The sequence below is a fragment of the Dendrobium catenatum genome, unplaced genomic scaffold (assembly GCF_001605985.2).
Source record: "Dendrobium catenatum unplaced genomic scaffold, ASM160598v2 fragScaff_scaffold_370, whole genome shotgun sequence".
Lineage (NCBI taxonomy): Eukaryota > Viridiplantae > Streptophyta > Magnoliopsida > Asparagales > Orchidaceae > Dendrobium > Dendrobium catenatum.
The window spans coordinates 858,205-880,884 of NW_021318832.1; the positions used below are offsets into that span (position 1 = coordinate 858,205).

The 22,680-nt window shown below is 34.4% G+C and overlaps 1 protein-coding gene across 1 annotated transcript in view; it reads right to left on the minus strand.

The window, feature by feature from the left end:
• Positions 1-495: 495 nt before the first annotated feature.
• LOC110109873 (mitogen-activated protein kinase 1) overlaps positions 496-22,680 on the minus strand; it is a 33,992-nt gene continuing 11,807 nt past the window's right edge. Inside the window, exons 4-6 of the mRNA XM_020841117.2 lie at positions 9,929-10,261; positions 2,748-2,928; positions 496-869 (exon numbers count right to left, since the gene is read on the minus strand). Of these exons, the coding sequence (XP_020696776.1) occupies positions 694-869; positions 2,748-2,928; positions 9,929-10,261 (690 nt within the window). The 3' untranslated portion in view covers positions 496-693. The remainder of the gene's footprint in view (positions 870-2,747; positions 2,929-9,928; positions 10,262-22,680) is intronic.

Here is a 22,680-nt window from a genome sequence, read left to right on the forward strand (position 1 = left end):
TATAATTAGTAAAGCATAGGTTAAGCATGTCAGAAATGCTCATGTTACCATAGAAATGACTAGAGCCAAACAAATCGTCAAAATAAATCCAAACTTCTGTAGCAGTAGGGCTAGAATGAAAAACATGATGCATATTCTCAAAATGGAAACAACATTGACATTTAGAGGATAAAAAAAATAGCTTCCATAATAGACCTACCACCTACCCAGCATGAATCCAAAATGATTTTGAGAAACATTAGTATCACACTGCAATCTATGCTTCATAACTCTCTCCCATAGTTTTAAAATATGACGCATTAACTTAATTCCTCTATAATTTGCACAATCTTGTGCATCACCTTTATTCTTAAAAACAGGAAGCAACACACCCATTCTACACTCATCTGACATCATTTTAATCTTCAAAATAATATATCGTGTTTTCTTTAATTTTCTCAAAATTTGCTTTATAAAAGCTACCTCTTAAGCAAACCAATAAAGCCGAAAGTAAAATTAGATGCAAACAAACTAATATTCCACCAAAACAAATTCTTTGCATTTAGATTTTACAGTCAATATAACAGAAGCAGAAAGTAGTTCAATAACGATATATACAATATACATGGATCCTAGAATACAAAAACAATGGGAGCTAAGCAGACAAGCGAAAAAAAAAAAAATGGAGTGCATCTAAATTCAGAAAGCAAAACCCTAAATAAATTGATACTCAGGGTTGAAAGCAAGGGCCTCACGGTATATTAGCTCCTTCATCTGCTCCTCTGACAAAGCATGCTGCTCGAAGTCAAAGCTGAATGGCATCAAGCAGACTGGCTCGTCACTGATGTCATGCAATGATGCGAGGTAAGGATGTTCGAGGGCTTCTTCAACTGCATGAAAATCACTAGTTAGAAGATAATATATGGAAACACACATGGGAAGAAGTTCGATAACATTTTCCTGAATCTCCATAGATATTCTGATTGTCAATGATAAAATCCCAGTTTTCCATTTCAACAAGTCAAAATTAAAGAATGCCAAACAATGGAGTAGTCCACATATTGTACAATCATAAAAAATGTGGGAACAATCGTCATTATCACTAGTATTATCCCAGTGTTTAGATCAGCTTCCAAAAAAGTTAAATGAAAAAAATAATAAATAACTCCATCAACCCTTCTCCATTCATTTGAGCCAAATATAGCATAAAAATGTGGGAAATGTTTATTTTTGCAAACAAAAGTTAAAGCAACGAGAACAAAAATTATTTAGTGTGTTTTCCCCAACCTGACTTAAAATCTGTAAAGGGTTAGGGCTAACCAATAACAATGCCAACCCAAATACCTGAAACAGATCTGTCCATCTCTTGTAGGATTTGGAAGTTGGAACCAATTCCGAGTAGACTTGACATGGTTAAAATAACTTCATCTTAACAGAACTAAATATGGACGACTGCAAATCCAATGGTCTATATTAATTCCTCCACTGTCTTTCTAACATGGCATTGCCATCAATACTCTAGGTGTCCCCTTTGCCTGCCTAGTCCTTAATTAGACTGTTTCCATTTGGCCAGTGCCACTACAATTCAGATGGAGGGGTTCCATCTATGAAGTTGTTGGTGTTCTTTTAAAGGATAGAAATCTATTCATAATTTTATTAGGTGAGGTCAAAGTACAAATATACTGTGAAATGCGGGCTCACGGCTAGTATAGATAAAAAGTGTACATTAGGCCAGTTGCAAATATAGGTGGGGACAAGGTCAATTATAGATATTAAATCCATATGGATCAGGAAAAAATTATCATAATTGCATCCACTGATATTAGTGCTGAGTCCTCTTAGACTATAAATTAAGAAGTATAATGTTCAAGCCAAGACTCTTTGATATAAAAAGGAATGAGGTTAAAAAAGCGTTTAACACAGACTTTTTAGGGGGTTACCCATCTTAGTATAGTATTGCTCTCAATCAAACAAGATTAACTAGAAAGTTATGATGGGTGGTGAGGGAGGTAGTATCTCATTACCACATTGTTCAGTTTCCTCGCTAACCTTGGCCTCCACATGTTTGTCCTACTAGATCTTTATATCCATAATTCTACCTTATCATCACACCATCAACGCCCTCTTCGGCAAAACTTCCATCAAATGTTCTCCGTGATCACACTGTCAACTTCCTTTGTCGTCACTTATGAGTTCCTCATCTCCTCTCCCTCCTCCATGATTTACCCTTGGTATTTGAGAAAAATCAAGTTAGCAGGTTTGTAACCGAACTAAACCTAGACTAGGTCATGATTAACCTTAATTCCATACCTTTCTAAAGCATACCGAACTACCCATTTGGCTGGGCTGGATTGAGCCTAAACATTAATACAAACATGCCCCAACTTACAAGCTAACAACTGAGTTTCTTCCTTGGGTAAATTGAAAAACGCCAAGATGATAAAAGACTTACGGTGGGAAATGAACCCTAGGATAAATGATGATACCAAACGAAAATCAACATTAGGAGACAACTTAATGATGAATTATGTTTTTAGAAACTATCACGCGGTATGAACTATCAAAGTGTTTGGTGTAGTTACATCTGCATCTGAATTCTTGAAACAATTGCATACATAAGTACCAACCATGCATTTCTTGTTAAAAAAATACATTATATAAAAAAGCTATTACTTGGAAATGTTGGATTGAAGTCAGCAACTTCTAGAATATTATCAAATTTGAAGCAGCAAATCCAAAAAAAAAAAAAACAGGTAGAACAAACTCACCTGTAAGTCTCTTTCTTGGATCAAATGTTAACATCTTTTCAACAAGGTCAATAGCTTGAGGATGAACATGAGGAAATTTTTCATGAAACGATTGGGGTCTATGGCGAGGAAGCTGATTAATGTATCTTCTTGCATTCTCATTTACATATCCCAGATCGGCTTCATCAGGAGTTCCTATAAGCTGCAGAATCACACTTATCAAAGTTAAGGCAGGATGACAACACAAGCCTTCAATGGGGGACACAGGTGGACAAAAAAAAATCTAGCAAGCAAAAACTTTTAGTGCATGCATATATCAATTCTCATAAGAATTTCCGTCTGCAATCAGATGGTAATGTAAAGACCCAGAAAACAAAATAAATTTTCTCAAATTATACTGAATGAAATTTATTCATAAGATAAACTGTAAGCAGACCAGCAAAAAATATATAGGTGAATTTTCCTAAACTCGTGAACATTTCTTTTTGTCAGATATTCACAGTATCACATACGACAATTATCAGTTCTTCAGAGAAAAGAAATTTTTGTATTATTGACTGAATATGATGAGCCTCTAAATAGAAATATAAGAAACAACAACAACAACAACAACAACAACAACAACAACATCAAGCCTTCATCCCATTATGTGGTGTCGGCTACATGAATCATTTTTCTCCATTATGCCATGTTAAAAGTCAAATTCTCGTTTAAATCTAATAAAGAATGATCATTTCTAATATTTTCTAATCAAATCTTTTTAGGTCTACCTCTACCTTTTTTAACATAAGTCAAATCTAATACCTCTACTTAAATATAAAATAAATTTGGAAGAATAATATCCCCAATTATGGAGATACAAAGTCACGTCTCTCTAATAATAACAACTTACCCATTACAAGGAACCTACCTAAAATATGACAACAATCCCCAAGAAGCTAGAGCATATATATTAGCTAGCTCCAATTTGTTACATAAACGAGAAAAGTGAGATGACCTAGAGCTTTGTTAAAGGCATTTGCCATTGATTATGAACAGAAAACACGAGTAATATTTTTTTGGGAAAGCACAACAACCTGTATGTAATGGAAAGTTACTCCAATAAGCATAACTCATTCATGAAAAGTAGTATTGCTGATGATGTAGATAGTGGTACGATTGTCACAATATAATGCCATGAGCTGACAGGAAAACAGAACTCTCCTAAACAAAGTTTCCCCACATCATTTCGCGTGTTCTCTAAATTCAACTTCAACATTGGATCTAAAAACAATAGATTGTTTCTTGTTTTTCGTAGTAACTATATTACCCCCTAACAAAGATATAATACGTTGAGGTTAACTTCATGTCTTCAACTAAGCCAACATAAACTACATCCGAGAATGCTTTAATGTTATGATGCTCAATTTTAGTATATAACCCTTTTCATTGAGACTTTGATATATCTGAGGATCCATAGTTAAAAGACATTCCAATGCTTCTTTTTGAACTTTGCAAGTGCTAATTCACGACTCCAAAGATTAAATAAATGCTAGTCTTGCTAACAGTCAAATAAATCAACCTACCAACTTTGGTATTGATATAATTTATCAAGAGATCTTCCATCATTATGTGGTCTAAGTCTCCATGAGGGTGTCAACATGCTTACAATCAAAAAGGCTTTTTATAGAAAAGTATAGTAGCTTTAAAGATTATCGTTGATGCTAAGATTATTTTATATTATAAGTGTTTTGTAATTGTTAGTATCTTATTTAAGAAAAAAAACGAGCATCTCATCACTTATAAGAATAAATGTAGTAGAACTCAGATTGATTATTTTCTTATAAGAAAAATATAACGTTTACATTACAAAGATCATAAAGTTATTCCAAGTAAAAATTTATGTACCAAACATCGCTTATTAGTTTTGGAATTTAAGATAAACCGACAGAAAATACAAAATAAAGTAAAACGTTGTTATAGAATTAGATGAGACATTTAAAGAATATTAAAAAAAAAAGTTTTTAGAGTAAGATATTAGATTTTAAGATTTTGTCTGTGCATGAGGAAGCCAATGTTAAGTGGAAAAAAGTAGCAACAACAACTAACCTTTATCCCACTACATGGGGTCAGCAACATGAATTCATTTTCTCCATTGTGTTCTATTAAGAGTCAAATTCTCATTTAAATCTAATAAAGAAAGGTTAATTCTAATATTTTCTAACCAAATCTTTTTAGGTATTTCTCTACCTTTCTTAACATAGGTCAAATCTAATACATCTACTCTCCTAATAAGGTCATCACAAGGATGCCGTTTTACATGACCAAACCATCTAAGACGACTCTCTCTAATCTTATATATCACTAGAGCTACTCCAACCTTTTCGCGGATATGCTCGTTATGTATCCAATCTCTAAGAGTAAATCCACTCATCCACCTGAGCATCTTCATCTCAGAAACACATAACTTAATATTATGCTTCTCTTTTAATGGCCAACATTCTGGGCCATAAAGCATTGCATGTCTCACAACTGTCTTATAAAATTTCCTTTAAGTTTGAGTGGTACGTTTCTATCACACAACAAGCATTCCTCCACTTCAACCATCCAACTTGAATTCTACTAATAATATCCCCATCTATTTTACCATCACTATGAATAATACACCTAAGATATCTAAAACGAGTACACTTATTAATGGCTTGATCGCTCAAAGTCACAAACCCCCCACTAGATCTATTACTACTAAAATTACACTCCATGTAATCGATTTAGATCTACTCAAGCGAAAATCTTTAGACTCTAAGATTGACCTCCATAATTCGAGTTTACCTTCAACTCTTTTTCTAGTCTTATCAACAAGCAGAATATCATCAGCAAAAAACATACACCAAGGTACATCCTCGGGACGAACGTAATTCCTTAAGATCATCCAGTACAATTTGGCTACCTTTTTCCGACAAGTCGTACAGACAATTTAACTCTCTTGATCATACTAAGCGATCTACAATCGTATTGTACGATTTCCCTCAAATCTATAAATTGAAGGGTCTCCTAAGTTTTCAATCCATTGAACTCCTTCATTCTTTATATTCCTACATTCATAATCTTAGGATTCTTCAATGGTCGGTGGAAGTAAACACAGTTGAATGAACCAAGGGAGCTCCTCTCGTCGCTCAGTTGATGATAGATTTTGATCCGTTCAAGATGAAGATGTGTACTATAAATTCAAGGAGGCTCACATCACTCCCTCTAAAATGCTCAATCAACCTGCTTTAAACTTCGAGGTGATGAACCCATTTGCTTCCACAATTCTTCAATTCCATCTCACCCTAGTATTTCCCTTTAATTTTGAGTTTCTCTGCGAATTCCTAGCCAACCTTATGATCAATGCGGAAACCTTCGCCATGACCTCCTATATATGTCGACAACCCGTAGAAATCAATAAGAAAGATTTAGGGGAGCATAACGATTTTTCTACTGTAGGATCTCGTCCACAATCCATGGACTCTAAAACTGATTTGTACTGGAGCATTGTAAACCTAACCATTCGGAATGTGGATTTAAATCAACATCAGCCCTTAGTCTACTCTCTAAATCAAAATGCTCGAATTATCAAGCATGTTTTTCAATCCAAAGTTGATGATCGTGTCAACATCACTCCACTTTTTTCCCTAGTCACCTATTTCATAATTTTCAATATTAAATTTGATGAAACTCAAATGATTATTGACTATATCCAAAACATGACTCTAATTTGACATCCCTCGACTAGGAAAAAACAAAATGTTGTCCAAGGTCATATCATAGCCTATATCCTCGACAAGAAATACGAACTAACCTATTAGGCACCTCCCGAAAATACTCCTATCTTATATATGGATGCTTCCTTAAGTATTCTTTTTCATCAGGGGCTCGAGCATGACGAGCAAGATTTTGATGAAGAAGGGAAAGTTGCTCCTACAGATGGGCCTACACCACAACCTGTACCACTATCAATACGACTATACGCACCTTTCTACCATGCCTACCCTCACGATGAAATAATTTAGAGGTTCGAACGATTAGAAACCCAGCTAGACTATCACATTCATCAAGAACAACAACAACACGAGATAGAAATGGAGTGGTTTGGAGAAACGTTTTCCTCAATTGAAGATTAATTCACCTCCATCCATAAATATTCACCATTATCACCTGATCAGGATTCGTCCTACTTTTAGTGCTTGTTTGCTATGTTTTCTTATTTTTATTTCTTGTAATGTTCAAAGGGGGAGAAAATTATGTTTGGTTGTATGTGTGACTGTATGTTTTTTTTAATACAATTTTGTCTATGTTTTTAATTCTACTATTTTATTTTTTGGCCTTTAATTTTTCTATTTTTATTCTTTGTATTAAAAATAAAAAAAAATCAATAAATTAAAAAAAAATGAACCCCTAATTTTAAATCTATCACTTAATGAGGGAGTGCTTAGGAGAAAAGAATTTTATTTTACCTATCAACTAAATTTGTTTGTCATCATTAAAAAAGGGAGATTATTACAATCCAAGATCCCTGATTATTACAATCCAGGATCCCTAGTATGTGATTTTGATGATGATAAATATTATTGATTAAATTATTATTTTTCTCGGTAGATATTTTAATTTTTTTTTTTATCTGTGAACACTATAATTACATGTAAAATATATATTGCTCAATGCTACTAGAAACTCAAGATTGGATAGAATAGGATGTCAAGTAACAGAGTCTGTACCATGGTTTAAAATTGCGCAATATGAGGCTCGCCTTTGCGCAATTCCAGTAAAAAACGCCTCGAGTTTTTTTTATGAGGCTTGCGCCTCAACTTGGTTGAGGCCCGCCTCGCCTCACTGGCATGAGGCTTACGCCTCACGCTATATATATTAAAACTTACATAAATCTTGAAGTAAATACCTGACATTGGACTCTATAGGAGAGGAGGAAAGGGAGAGAGCAGATCATCATAATGATGATTCAAATGAAGAACCACTTAGTGATGACAGTGCTGATGACTTATAAGTTCTTATGTGATATGTCATTGATATTTATTTGTGGAAATTGGAATTATATGTTAATGAAAAGAATACTAGGATTTGGGAAAGATAGAATTTTGAGTCGAATTATATTTCATGTTGTCTTACTATTGGGATATTTTGATTTCACTTCATATCTTATGTTTTTTTATGTTTTATATTATTTACTTATTAGTATAAAAAAAATTATCATTTTATGTTTACGCAATCTTTTGATTTTGAGGCTTACGCCTCAAAACGCCTTGAGGCTTATGCCTCGCCTCATGAATGAAAAACGCCTCAATACCCGAATACGCAATTTTAAACATTCGTCTGTACTTCTAATTTTTTAAATTTTATATTTCTTAAGTTTGACCACATAAGAGTATTCAATTGAGTGACCGTGCACACACAGACAGAGGGAGTGAAAAAATTTTAAAGTTAAAATTTTTTGTATTAATTGTATTGTATGACTTACAAACATACTACACAATCCGTTATAGGGAGAATGGGTTTAACGGCTAATTGAACAATTAATTAGTGAACTAATCATATTGTAAAATTCATTACGATCTTAAAACCCTAGCCTCCAGACAAATTAAGTGAGATATTCGAAATTTGAATTTTGAACTAATCGTATTATATGAGGTTTACATCGTGCATAATGAATTACTAAAAATGAACTAACCATAATGTACGATAAGAGTAGTACGGGATGATTAACAGAGATGATATCCAATCGTCCCACAAATCGTCCTGTACGAATTGAGAGAAAGTAAATAAATCGTACTATACGATGTGTTCGAAAAGTTAAGCAGCTCATTTGAAACTACTATTCATATCGTACTGGACATGAATAGTTTTTGAATTGATTATACTGTATGGCCTTATATCATACTGCACGAACAGAAGACGACTCACTTAAATTTTAAGGTTTTTGAAGCTCATTATTTAAGCAACTTTTATAACTTCATTTTTAAAAAAAGAAAGAGGAGTCTTAGGCTGAAGAAGGAACTTTAAGAGAGGTGTTTTTGATAGAAAATTGGGGTTTGAGAGGAAGGAGAATGCTCGCTACACCTTTGCTCCTCCTGTGGCCTTGGTGAGTCCTTGAAGACTCTCTTAGGAGAGAGGCTTCGAAGTCAAGTCCTCGAGATACTCTGCCTTCTCCAGGAGGAAGAAAAAGATTAGAGGTATGCTGCCTTCTCCAGGAGGGAGAAAAAGCTTTGAGTTCTCTTCCTTCTCCAGGAGGGAGAAAAATGATTCAAGGTCCACTATCATCATTGAGAAGGTGACATAGATTTCGGCACTTCGCCGCATCAGGTTTGGTGAAAGAGAGTTAGTAACAGCTTATCTGCCTTGTTGTTGGGGTAAAAGTAGAGTCATTTAGTGTTAGTATAGTACCCTGAGCGGAGGACTCCGGGGAGTGGACGTAGTTCAAAGTTTGACCGAACCACTATAAAAATTTCTGGTATGTTTTTTTTATTTTCCGCATTTTTATTTTCATGCAATTTTCTTTCTTTGCAAGTTGAGTTTATTTGTTTCAATCTTATCAATCAACTGCACTGAGTTTAAAAATTTTTACTATAAGAATATTTTCATGTGTTTAAAAAAAAATTTATCATATAAATTTTTATATAAATTGCTTCAGCATGTTATTTTGAGTAATATATCTGAATTAAGTTTAAGTTGTTTTGTGCCTAAAACAAAAAATAGTATTCCTGCTTTGGGGTTCTTAAAATTATCAATTCACCCCCTCCCCCCTCTTGGTGCGCCTCGGGCTAGTTCTGTGAACAGCCTTCTCGAACATTCACCAACTTGCAAAATTGTGCATGAGGTTTAGGTTTACAGTGTACATTAGTTATAGATGGGTGTTTAAAAGAAACCACTTGCCTGTGCTTGTGCCTGCACATTGTGGTCAAAGCAAAAGAAAACAAAAAAAGCATTTAGTGCTAGTATGAGTTGCTTAATATTTGAGACAACAAAAGCTAGTTATGTAAAAAAGTGTGCAAATATGATAATATTTTCCATCATTTTGATGTGTAAATGTGAGTAAGAAGCGATCTTGAACTATAACCAAGCTTAACCATACAGCCCCTCTAGAAATAAAGTAGGCAAATGAAGGCTAATTCTAGTCATATGGGAGAAATAATGAGAATATAAAGTAAGAAATTTAAGATACATTACATAACCTCCATCAATAGGCGTAATTGATGTACGTGGTCTCTCCCTGGAAATAAGGGCTTGCGGTCCATTAGTTCCATAAAAATGCAACCAACTGACCAGACATCAATTGCTGTTGTGTACTCTGAAGAATTTAACAGAAGTTCTGGTGCACGGTACCATCTTGTAACAACATACTCGGTCATGAAATCAGTTTCCGAGGTAGTGCGAGCCAATCCAAAGTCGCATATCTTCAAATCACAGTTAGCATTCAGTAGAAGGTTGCTGGGCTTCAAATCTCTATGTAGAACACTTGCAGAATGTATGTATTTTAGTCCACGAAGGATTTGATAAAGGAAATACTGCACAAAAAGATAGAAAAATTCCAAGTAGAGTTACATCATCAATCAAATAATCATGTGATGCAGTAAATAAATTACTCATGATCTAATGAAAAATTATCAGCTCAGATTAGGCATATGCGCGCACCCTACTATCAATTGAAATAAATGATTGCTAAAAATTAACAAAATTTCCATGAATCCTAGAATTCCAAGCTCCTTTCAGGACTAATAGAACCATGAATTTAAAAACTTTTTCTTCAATCAAAGTCTAGATACTTCATCTAGGGATAAAATGCCTACTACAATTGACAATATACCAAGGAAAAGCAGTTTCATGGGATATTGGATAAGACTATAACGAAATATACAAAAAAAGATGTACAAATTGCATAATGCCAAAAGAATAACTTGAAGGGTTTCCCAGCTGAGAAAAAGGAGGTACTACATACATCAAATACTGTCTTACACTTAAACTATCTTCTTAGTTGATGCATCCGCGTGTAGCACTAATGGAAGTATATGGAAGATATATTTCTTAGAGATCCCAACAACTAAAGCATTGTCGCATCAAGTGATGAAGTTTTGGAGATATCCAAAATATGTTTTTAAATTCATGGAGGATTATCCAATGAATGATTCATTATTGCATCTTACACAAATCTGAACCATGAGGCAAGATCATAATACAATTCCCAACACAGGCTTCATTGGGATATACATGAGAGTGAAAAAATAGTCCAACCTTAGAAGAGAAACAAGTTTTGAGTTCCCTATCCTTATAGTGGTTCTTATCCATTAACTTAGCCTTTGGGGTGATGAGCATTCATCTGCTAATTTATTGGGCTTAATTAGGCCCCTCAATGTTTCACCCTCAAAAGCAGAAAAGTTCATGGTTTGGCTGGATGTTTCATACAGTGTGTCTTTCATGGGTTACCAAGTTGAGCAAGTTTACAATAGGAATATATAAGTTTATACTTAAAAATGCATAATTTCAATGTTCTCTTTTAAAATAAAAAATTTATAATCAACCAAAGAAGCAAAACATCAAGCAATTGAATAGAATTGTTAGTTGACAAAGAAAAAATCAAAATACGCTATCAAAGATGACTAAATAACAATAAAGCAAGAGTCCTTATGATGGAAGAGGACAACCTCAGCATTTCTCATTTATAGAATTCAAGATTGGGAAAGTTTGGAGGGCGGTAATTTTTTTTTCCATTTCTGCCCCTTTTGGCATTGAGAATTTGAAACATTTTATTCACTTGTTCTCCTATGTTAGAAGTACTACTATTAGAGCAATTTGCATCACACATATCCCAAATAAGAAGATGATCATGAGAAGCTAATACTTTTGATGAATATATATCAATGATCATGCATATAGATGAGCTGTTGATCATCTCCTTTAGACTAGAACGCCTATGAGGGATGACTTTGATTTCATAACAAGATCAAAATTGGCTAAAATTTTTGTATAAACCTAATCAAATGTAGTTGGAACTATAACCACGACAATTGAATGTAGGTTTTGATCATTTAAACACAAAAAGTGGAACTTATCAAAATCTCCTCTAAACAAATAGTAATATCCATTTCTAGCAGGGCCTTAGCCATTGATGACCTAGAGAGCTCAATAGTAGCAGAATACCTTGAAATGACTTCTCAAAAATAAAACCAAAAAAAAAAAATAGAGTGAATTAGCTAAAATAGTGAATTTGAAGAAAAGGAAAAAGAAACCCAAAGCAGAGTTACAAGTGTTTCTTCTAAATGATCAAAGTAAGAAGCCACTTAAGCTTCGACACCAAAAAATCATCCAAATAGTCTAATCTCGTTGAGAAAAGTCTTGCAAAATCAACATTTGGTGATAATTTGATAAGAACATGACGAGCATCAATAAGCCCCATTAAAAAATCTCTAATAAATGGTAAATTAAACATGAATCTACAAATAATAACAAGACTAGGATGACCCCTAAAAATCTTGTCAAGAATAGTAAAAGAGAAAGCAGATGCCAATTCAGAGATAATCATCAGATAAAAAAGAGTGATTTTATTGTGAAAGGTGGAGATCAATTTTATCCCTAACAGCCTCAGAAAAAAACAAAAAGCACATGTAATATGAAATTCCACAACAATTAATATCCTTGGCGCAAAAGTAGTCATAGGGGAAGCATCACAATGTGAAATCACTAAACAAGCATATGACAGAAGTGGATTAGGAACCAAACAAAAATACTTAGATGAAATAGCTATTTTGGGATGATCTAGATCATGAGGAAGCAAAAGTGCACAATGCTGAACAAGAGAGTGTGAACAAAAATTAACAACCAGTGGGGGAAAGCAGAGAACTAGATCAAAGTTGTGAGTGCGCTACCCTAGAAATAAAGACTGGAGACAAGGATTGTGTTAGACCGGTCCAGCTGGTCTAGACGGGACCGTCTTATGGGCAAAACCGCAGACATGACCGTCTCATGTGCGCACGTTCCTACCGCCCGCTTCTACATTGCTGTTAGGAAAGATTTTGAAGGAAGTTTAGGATGGAAATTGAATGTAGGGACTGTTTAGAGTTTTTTTTTTTTGAATTGTATGCATTAATCTAGGTTTTCTTTGGACTCTAACGGCATCTAGAGATTTGGGAGAGATCGATCCTCCTCTCGCATAAGGAATCAATTGTATCTTGGTATTTTCCGTTTCCCTTTCATCAAATAATACAAATTATCTACTTTTTTTGGTGACTTTGTGCAGATTTTTGTGAAGAATTCTCGCAGTTTTTCGAAGATTGATAGGAAACAATTGAGATCTACAAGTGTTTCCTATCAAATTGGTATCATAGCAAGTCTTGGGAGTATTTGTGGGCTGATTTTGGCGAATTCCAGCGGCTGAATTTTGTCTGGGAAAAGAGAAAGTTGCTGTTTTGTAATCCAAATCCATAATTTTTTGGATCTACAAAAATCTGGATCGAGATGGTGGCCAAGAAAATAGATGCGATAGAAGAAAGCTTGAAGGAGAGATGAATCAAATCAAGACAACGGTGGAGGAAAGGATTCCCTCTATGGAAGGATAAGTAGCCGATCTCCGGGACATGATGACAAAAATGTTGGAAATTCAAAACCAAATGGCATCTTCTGTGGCAAAAGGGGTGGAAAGGGAAAGCAGGAATTCTGAAATTCGTAGGGAGGAAGATGATGTGGAAATTATGGAAGGAGAAGGAAGAAGACCCCATCTGGAGCCTATCCAAAGGGAAGAAAGAGGAGGTGGATATGGGGAATGCCAGGAGGGATACTATGGCCACCGAGGTGCTGATTTTGAAGAAAGAAGAGGGGAATTCGAAGGGGGTTTGGGCTATTGCAGGGCAAGGGAAGATCGAGAGATGTGGGGAGGGCTGAGCACTTGGGAGAGGGGAGGCTATAGAAGAATAAGAGAGAATGGTGGAGATCAGAAGGTGAGGAAGCTGAAGATGCCCATATTTGAATTAATGGATTTATAAGGTGGAGAGATACTTCTCCATCAATGGGCTGACGGAGGAGGAGAAGCTGACAGCGGCAGGCTTATGCTTGGAAGAGAAGGCACTGTCATAGTACTAGTGGAGAGACCAGAGAAGACCTATCAGGAACTAGAGGGAATTCAATGATTGCATAATAGAAGGTTTCCAAACTAACCGAGAATGAGATTTCTATGAGCAGTTCTTTGCTTTGACGCAGAAGGGATCAGTAGCAGACTACTGAGAGCGGTTTGAGCACCTGGCCAGTAGAGTAGAGCGATTATCAAATAATTGTATTGGAGGGGAATTTTATGAAGGGATTGAAGGCAGAGATCCGAGCGACAGTGAAGGTTATGATGCCTTGTGACTTAGGAGAGGCCATGAAATTGGCCCAATTGGTGGAAATCAGAAGAATCTACAGAGGGGAGTCAAGAGTGGTAGTTTAGGAGGCACTCACAGGATGATGACTACTCATTTAGCACCCAAGGGTTCGGCATCAGGAAGATTTCATGAAACCATCAAGGAGAAGCCAGGAGGGAGTGGGGAAAATTTTAAGAGGCTGACAGAGAATGAGATACAGGAGAAGAGGGCAAAGGGGTTATGTTTCCGGTGTGATGAAAAGTATACTCCAGGGCACAGGTGTAGGGATCGAACTCTTCAGGTTCTCACCGTCTGTGATGACGAGAAAAATGAAGGAGGTGAGAGAGAGATGGATGACAAGCTGCATCAGAATGTGGCAGAGGTCCCCCTGAATTCAGTAGTAGGATTCACTTTGAATCATATGATGAAGGTGAAGGGGGAAATAGCAAGCGTAGAGGTGATAGTTTTGATTGACAGTGGGGCTACCCATAATTTCATTTTCACTCATGGCGTCAATCAACTGGGAGTGAAATTGGTGGACACCGATTATTATGTGATTATGAGGAGTACAAGGAAGGTGGAGAAAGGCCAGAGAATTTGTAGAGGAGTGTTGTTGACCATACAGGGGATTCATGTAAGGAAGGATTTTTCTTCCACTGAAGTTAAGAAGTACTGATGTCATCTTAAGGATGAAGTAGTTGCAAACCTTGGGGGAAACCAAGGACAATTAGGGAGCACTCACGATGGAATTAAGGGTGGATGGGAGAAAGGTAATTATAAGGGGAGATGCAGAGCTATCCAAAGCCATGGTATCACTTAAGACCATGGTTAGGAGAATACAAGAAGCAGGGGAAGATTATCTGGTGAAACTACACAGGCTGGAGGTGATCAGATTGGAGGAGGGAGGGGATGTTTCTCTTTTAGTGCAACCCTTGTTTCCACAATTCGGTAAGGTTTTTTAGCCTCCTCAAGAATGGCTACCTCCACGGGAACATGAGCATATTTCCACCTTGAGGACAAGGTGGATCTTTAGGAGGGGAGTATTGTTAGACCGGTCCATAGGACCGATCCATCCGGTCCATGCGGGACTGGCTTACGGGCGAAACAGCAAAATATCCTCCTCCTGCACGCACGTTCCGACCGCCCGCTTCTACATAACTGTTTAGGAAGGTTTTTGAAGGAAGTTTAAGAGGGAAATTGAATGTAGGGACTGTTTAGAGATTTTCTTTTAAATTGTATGCATTAAATAGTTTGTTTTCTTAGGGTTATGGCATCTTGAATTTGGATGAAATTTGATATCTCCTAAATTTAGGTTTTCTTTGGACTATAGCGGCGTGTAGAGATTTGGGAGAGATCGATCCTCCTCTCGAATAGAGGATCAATTGCATCTTGCTATTTTTCATTTCTCTTTCATCAAATAATACAAATTATCTATTGTTTTTCGTGATTTTGTGCAGATTTTTGTGAAGAATTCTCGTTGTTTTCCAAAGATTGATAGGAAATACTTGAGATCTACAAGTATTTCCTATCAGATTGATAGAGTTCATGAGCTCATAAGACAAACGGACATCAGCAACAATGCAAGGAGTCATTAACGCCTGAGAATATAAGTGAGATCGAGCTTGTGGGGGTAAGGTGGACACAAAGAGTGCAACACGATGTTGATTATGAGCGCAGGAGGCTATAAGGACCATGAGAGATTATTACTTTAGGATGCAACGTCAGACGGAGCGCAAGTGCAACACTACTTGGAGAAAGAAGAATCCCTTTTGAACAAGGCAAATTTAAAGTTATAATGTTATTTTATTTCAATGTTTTAGTTTATTTTGATATAACACATCTATGAAGATAGTACATATGAAAAAGGGATGCATTCTCTAAAATGTTTTAATTTTATTTTAATGATTAAACTTTTAGATATATTGGATCTATCATTCAGAGTGATGGTAAAATAGATTGGGATATTATCAACAGAATTCAAGTTGGATGGTTGAAGTGGAGGAATGCATTGGGCTTGTTGTGTGATAGAAAATTACCCCTCAAACTTAAGGGAAAATTCTATAAAATGGTGGAGAGGCCTGCAATGCTTTATGGTGCCGAATGATGGCCATTAAAAGAGAAGCATAATACTAAGTTAAGTGTGGCAGAGATGAGGATGCTCAGGTGGATGAGTGGCTTTACCCTTAGAGATAGGATACGAAATGAGCATTTACGTGAAAAGGTTGAAGTAGCTCCAGTAGAAGATAAGATTAGAGAGGGTAACCTTAGATGGTTTGGTCACATAAAACGGCGGCCTTCCGATGACCTGGTTAGGAGAGTAGAGATATTAGATTTGACTTATATTAAGAAAGGTAGAGGTAGACCTAAAAAGACTTGGTAAGAAAATATTAGAAATGACCTTTCTTTATTAGATTTAAACGAGAATTTGACTTTTAATATGATACAATGGAGAAAAAGGATTCATGTACCAGACCCCATGTAGTGGGATAAAGGCTTGATGTTGTTGTTGTTGTTGTTGATTAGACTGCAAGCAAGTCAATTTAGCTCTCATTGGATTTAGCACTTTTGTTGACCTTTAAATTACTATTGGATTGTATGTGTTTCTTTGGTTTAATGCCGAAAGATATAAAACTATACCAAAAAATTAATGGAGCACAAATATTTCTCTTTTATATATACCCTTGTGTATCCCATTATAGATTGTATTAGTAAACCCTAAGGATTTAGTATTAGAACTTCTAGTTGCAATATCATGTCAATTGGATGCAAGACATAATAATTAGGTCAATTAACATGATAACAAAAGATAAAATGTAAACAAAATCGTATAGGCCATGTAGGCAACAACATGACTATTATGTTTGAAATTATATCCCTTTTATGATCAGAGGTAAAACCTTGGGAGTCTTCAAAATTAGAATGAAAATTTTGAATATTTCTTTAAACATTATAATCTAAGTTGATTTTGATGAAATAAAAATTAGTAGGACAAACTCAATTATTTTGGTGATGTTTTGCAAGTGTAGCAAAATTAGCATAAATGAGACATACACTTGAAGAGCAATATCAGCTTTTCAATGCATATATGGACCAATTGTATAATCAAATTAAGAGTAGTAAACAAAGTGATTCTGGTGTGCTTGAATATCATGCAAGATTTAGACATCTTATAGCTACAAATAATTTTCCTCTGGACCACTTTGTTAGCTCACCTATTTGATAAAAGGTCTAAGCGAGAGATTAAGAATAACTAAGTTATAGTTCAACTAAAATACTATTTGAGGATTTATTTAATTTTTTTTAATGTTGAGGCATAATATGATAACCATGTTAATACAAGCACAACTGTAACTGAAGTCCTTACAAAGTAATAATTACTTCTCTATAGCATGTTAAACATATGAAGAGAAAATAAATCATGTATAATAAAAAATGGTCTTAATGAAGTAATTGTAGTTCTTAAATATTCTTCTAAGTCGAAATATGAACATAAATCTAAAATTGAATTAGCATATGATGTTTCTGAATTTAAAACAATCTACATTAGAACCCCATTCATGAACACAAACCTAAAATTTAGTAAGACTCAAAATCTGAATCTTAATTTGAGTATGGAAACAATTCTGAATTTAAACCTCTATTACAACATGTATTTGAAACTAAATATGAATCTACAAGCATACATGAACCTAAGATACAATTAGAATATGACTCAAATTCCTAAATGCAAACCTAAACTTCTGATAGAAATTAAATATATTATTGAATGTGAACCTAAATTCCTAATCAAAATTAAATCTATCCATGAATATGGAAGATAACAAAACATAACTACTGAATTAATAAATCAATTGAACAAATTAATTTAACACTAGATGAAGTTTCTAATGAATTTATTTATACAAATCAAACTAAAATGTCTTTATTTTTTATTCTTGATTCCTTGATTTCCATATGCAGAGGGAAATAGGTTGAGTTAACATTTCATTAAATTTGTCATAAATGATTGCCTTTAATAAGGCAATAAAATTCAAATTTTCATATCTCTAGTCTAATCTAAAAGCACATAGTTCATCCTAACTAATCTTTAAACTATTTTGTTAATTTTTTTTAAAAAAGATGTTTGTATTGTACTTATAGTAAAAATACATTTGGGTGATTTGATTGCATTCAATTTGCTTACCATCTCATCTTTGTCATAGGTTTTAAGTATCCCTTAGAATGCATATTAGTATGCTATTGTTTTCATTACTTTCCTTATATCACATTAGTCATTTTCATGATTTGCACAAAAAATATTTACAAAAAAAAATTAATAATTAATTATAAAAATTATAAGTGTATTATAGGTACAAGAGAGAAATGAAATTCAACCCATGCAATATTTGTAATGGCATGTTTGAATTCTTATAGGCTTCTTACAAGAAACATTGAGAAATCAAATGTACAATATAACTCATAAACCACCTTGGGACAAATGGTTATGAGCTGAAAAATTATGAAAAGTTACGAAAAATTATGAAAGTTATGGCATGAATTCAATCTTCAATATACCTGATTTGATTTTATTTCGTAAGCATGCTACCAATGAGTTAGATTCTTCTTTATTTTCATCTCTTCCTTGTGAATTCAGATTCAACACTTCTCAGGAAGTTCTACTCCTCCCATTCCCAAAACCATTGTTTAAAATTGCGCAATATGAGGCTCATCTAGAGGCTAGCCTCAATGCAATTCTAGTGAAAAATGCCTCAAAGCTTATGCCTCAGCTTGGTTGAGACCTTGAGCCATGTCTCGCCTCGCTAGCATGAGGCTTACGCCTCACCCTATTTGTATACTTTTTTTTTGTTAAAACTAACATAAATCACGCCTTCATGCACATTCGAGCGCAACAACTTCCTCTCGATTGCCTCTATCTCAATCCCGCGGCCTTCGTCATAGCCAACACTGTCATAGTCATCACCGACAATCATTTGAAAGTTGCACACAACCACCCTAAAAATTTTGGAGCATTAATCTCATATTTATGTTGATGAACATATTTTTATTAGTTGAATATGATTGAAATAAATTAAAAAGAAGCATATTGGGAGACATTCAACTCTACCGAATGAGGCAAGGGAAAGACCAATTTGTTATGCAACAACTCAGATAAAGGCCACCTCAGTAATGACAGTGCAGATAATTCCTAGGTTGTTGTTAATTATTTCAGCTTTCATTAAGAATTAAATGTAAATGCGTAGAGAATTGATAAAAAAAAGATATTTTGGAGTTGAAATTGATATTATATAATACTTCTATGCAATTTTTATATTTAATATTATTTTATTTTTATAATATTTGAATTTTAATTCTATTTCATGCAATTTATTACTTGTCACTTTAGATCTTATGTAATTTTTTGTTTCATATGTATGTTAATTTGTTAATTCATAATTAAATAAGAAGTAAATATGTCATCATTTATATATTATATAAAAAATCACTTTTGACATTTATTATCACCTATGTTGCACCGATACAATTTTCTAGGATTAGATGGGGGCATTTAAAGAATATTAACAAAAATATTTTTGGAGATAAGATTTTAGATCGTAAGATTTTGTCTGTGCATGAGGATGCTAATATTATGTGGGAAAAAGTGGCTAGTGATCTTAAGAATATTGCAAAAGATGTCCTTGGAGTATCAAAGGGAAAAGCTCCTAATAGTAAAAATAGTTGGTGGTGGAATCCTAATGTGCAAGAAAAGATAAAAAATAAGAAGCTTTGTTATAAAAATTGGTTTAATTTTAAAAATTATGATAATTGGGAAATATATAAAGTTGCTCGTAAGGATGCTAAGAAAGCCATATGCGATGCAAAGACATTAGCTTTTAGTGATTTATATAATAGATTAGATACTAAAGAGGGAGAAAGATATATGTATAAGTTAGCCAAACAAAGAGATAGGAGTAGTAAGGATTTAGTTCAAGTGAAGTGTAATAAAGATGAAGATCAAAAAATACTTTTCTTAGAAGATGATATTCAACAAAGATGGATGAGATATTTTGCTAAACTTTTTAATGAAGATTGTGAAAATAAGATTGACTATAGTGACCTTAGCACCCTAGATGAAAATAAAGATTTATATTTTTATCGGCATATTAGTAAAACTGAAGTTAGAGAGGCTTTAAAGAAAATGAAGGGTGGAAAAACTGTTGGACCTGATGATATCCCAATAGAGGTGTGGAAATGCTTAGGAGATGAAGGAATTTCATGGCTTACTAAACTTTTTAATACTATTTTGAAGACTAAAAAGATGCCAGATGAGTGGAGAATGAGTATGTTAATTCCTATTTTTAAGAATAAAGGTGATGCACAAGATTGTGCGAATTATAGAGGTATTAAGTTAATGTGTCATACTTTAAAACTATGGGAGCGAGTTATGGAGCATAGGTTGCGGCGTGATACTAATGTTTCTCAAAATCAATTTGGATTCATGCCGGGTAGGTCGACTATGGAAGCCATACATTTATTAAGAGGTTTGATGGAGAAATATAGAGAAAATAAGGAGGATCTACATATGATATTTATTGATTTAGAAAAAGCATATGATAAAGTTCCAAGAGAAGTGCTATGGAGAGTTCTTGAAAAGAAAGGAGTCAATAATGCTTATATTCAAATCATTAAAGATATGTATGCAGGAGCTATTACTTGTGTTCAAACACAAGGTGGATTGACCAAGTATTTCCCTATTTCGGTTGGGTTACATCAAGGATCAGCCTTAAGCCCATATCTTTTTACTTTAGTCATGGATGTTCTCACTAGACATTTGCAAGAGGATGTACCTTGGTGTATGCTTTTTGCTGATGATATTCTTCTTGTTGATAAGACTAGAGAGGGAGTTGAAGGTAAACTTGAATTATGGAGGTCAACCTTAGAGTCTAAAGGTTTTCGCTTGAGTAGATCTAAAACAGAATATATGGAGTGTAATTTTAGTAGTAATAGACCTACTGAAGGGATTGTGACTTTGGGCGATCAAGTCATTAATAAGAGTACACGTTTTAGATATCTTGGATCAATTGTTCAAAGTGATGGTGAAATAGATGGGGATATTATCAGCAGAATTCAAGTTGGATGGTTGAAGTGGAGGAATGCATCGGGCTTGTTATGTGATAGAAATGTACCCCTCAAACTTAAGGGAAAATTCTATAAGATGGTAGTGAGGCCTGCAATGATTTATGGTGCCGAATGTTGGCCTTTAAAAGAGAAGCATAATACTAAGTTAAGTGTGACAGAGATGAGGATGCTCAGGTGGATGAGTGGCTTTACCCTTAGAGATAAGATACGAAATGAACATATACATGAAAAGGTTGGAGTAGCTCCAGTAGAAGATAAAATTAGAGAGAGTCGCCTTAGATGGTTTGGCCACATAAAACGACGGCCTTTCGATGACCCGGTTAGGAGAGTAGAGGTATTAGATTTGACTTATATTAAGAAAGGTAGGGGTAGACCTAAAAAGACCAAAAGGACACGCGTATCGGATACTCGTGTCGTTGAAAAACAAAAAGAAATCCGAAAAAAAAAGATGTGTCGTATTTACTTCCGCGGTTGCGAGCAAGATCATTTATTCCGAGATGGATTTGAGTCTCTTGATGATATGAAAATATTAAAAATTACTAATCTTTCACTTGATGAGCCTGAATTAGAAGCTATGATATTTATTGAAGATGATATAGAAGTTCAAAGACAAAACAATGAAGAAGATAATTATATCATTCCTTCTATTGAATAGTTGAAACTTCATGTGCTAAATAATTTATGTTTATGATTTTGTTGTTGTACTAGACATTTAATGCTTACTTATATTTTGATATTATAAGCTACAAGGCTACAAATGATGTTGTTGTCATTTTTTTTGTAATTTCAAATATTATGCTTTGATTGCTTTCTTAATTTTTATGTATGATTTATAAATTATAATGTCGTGTCCGCGCCGTACCCGTATCCTGTATTTTTAAGAATTGACATGTCCCGTATCTGTATCGTGTCGTATCCGTGCCGCCGTATCCGTATCAGTGCACCATAGATTATCACTTACGCAATTTTTTTATTTTGAGGCTTCCCCCTCAAAACGCCTTGAGGCTTACCCCTCAAAACGCCTTGAGGCTTACACCTCGTCTTATTAACAAAAAACACCTCAATACCCAATTGCGCAATTTTAAATATTACCGAAAACAATTCCAAATTATAAAATTATGTCCACCTATTGATAACAAATAACATGGGTAGCTATGCATTGGCATGATGAACATGCTTCTGATGATTCTTAGATTACTTTGTAGGAAATATATTAGTTATGCCTAAATTTATTTGATGAAGATTCAATGAACAATTCATAAATAATAGGATCTAAGCACTAAGACGAATAAAATGATATTTTGATTTTTTTATGTTTTTTTTTTCTAGATCATTTTGATGTTAAATACCTATGATGACGTTCCCTTACGAGAACGAGATGTATATTCTTCTTTTTTTTTAAATAGATTCTCAATCCATGGTATTTAGCTATTTTTTATTTGAGGGAGGGTGCTGATCAATATGATAGAATCCAATGTGAG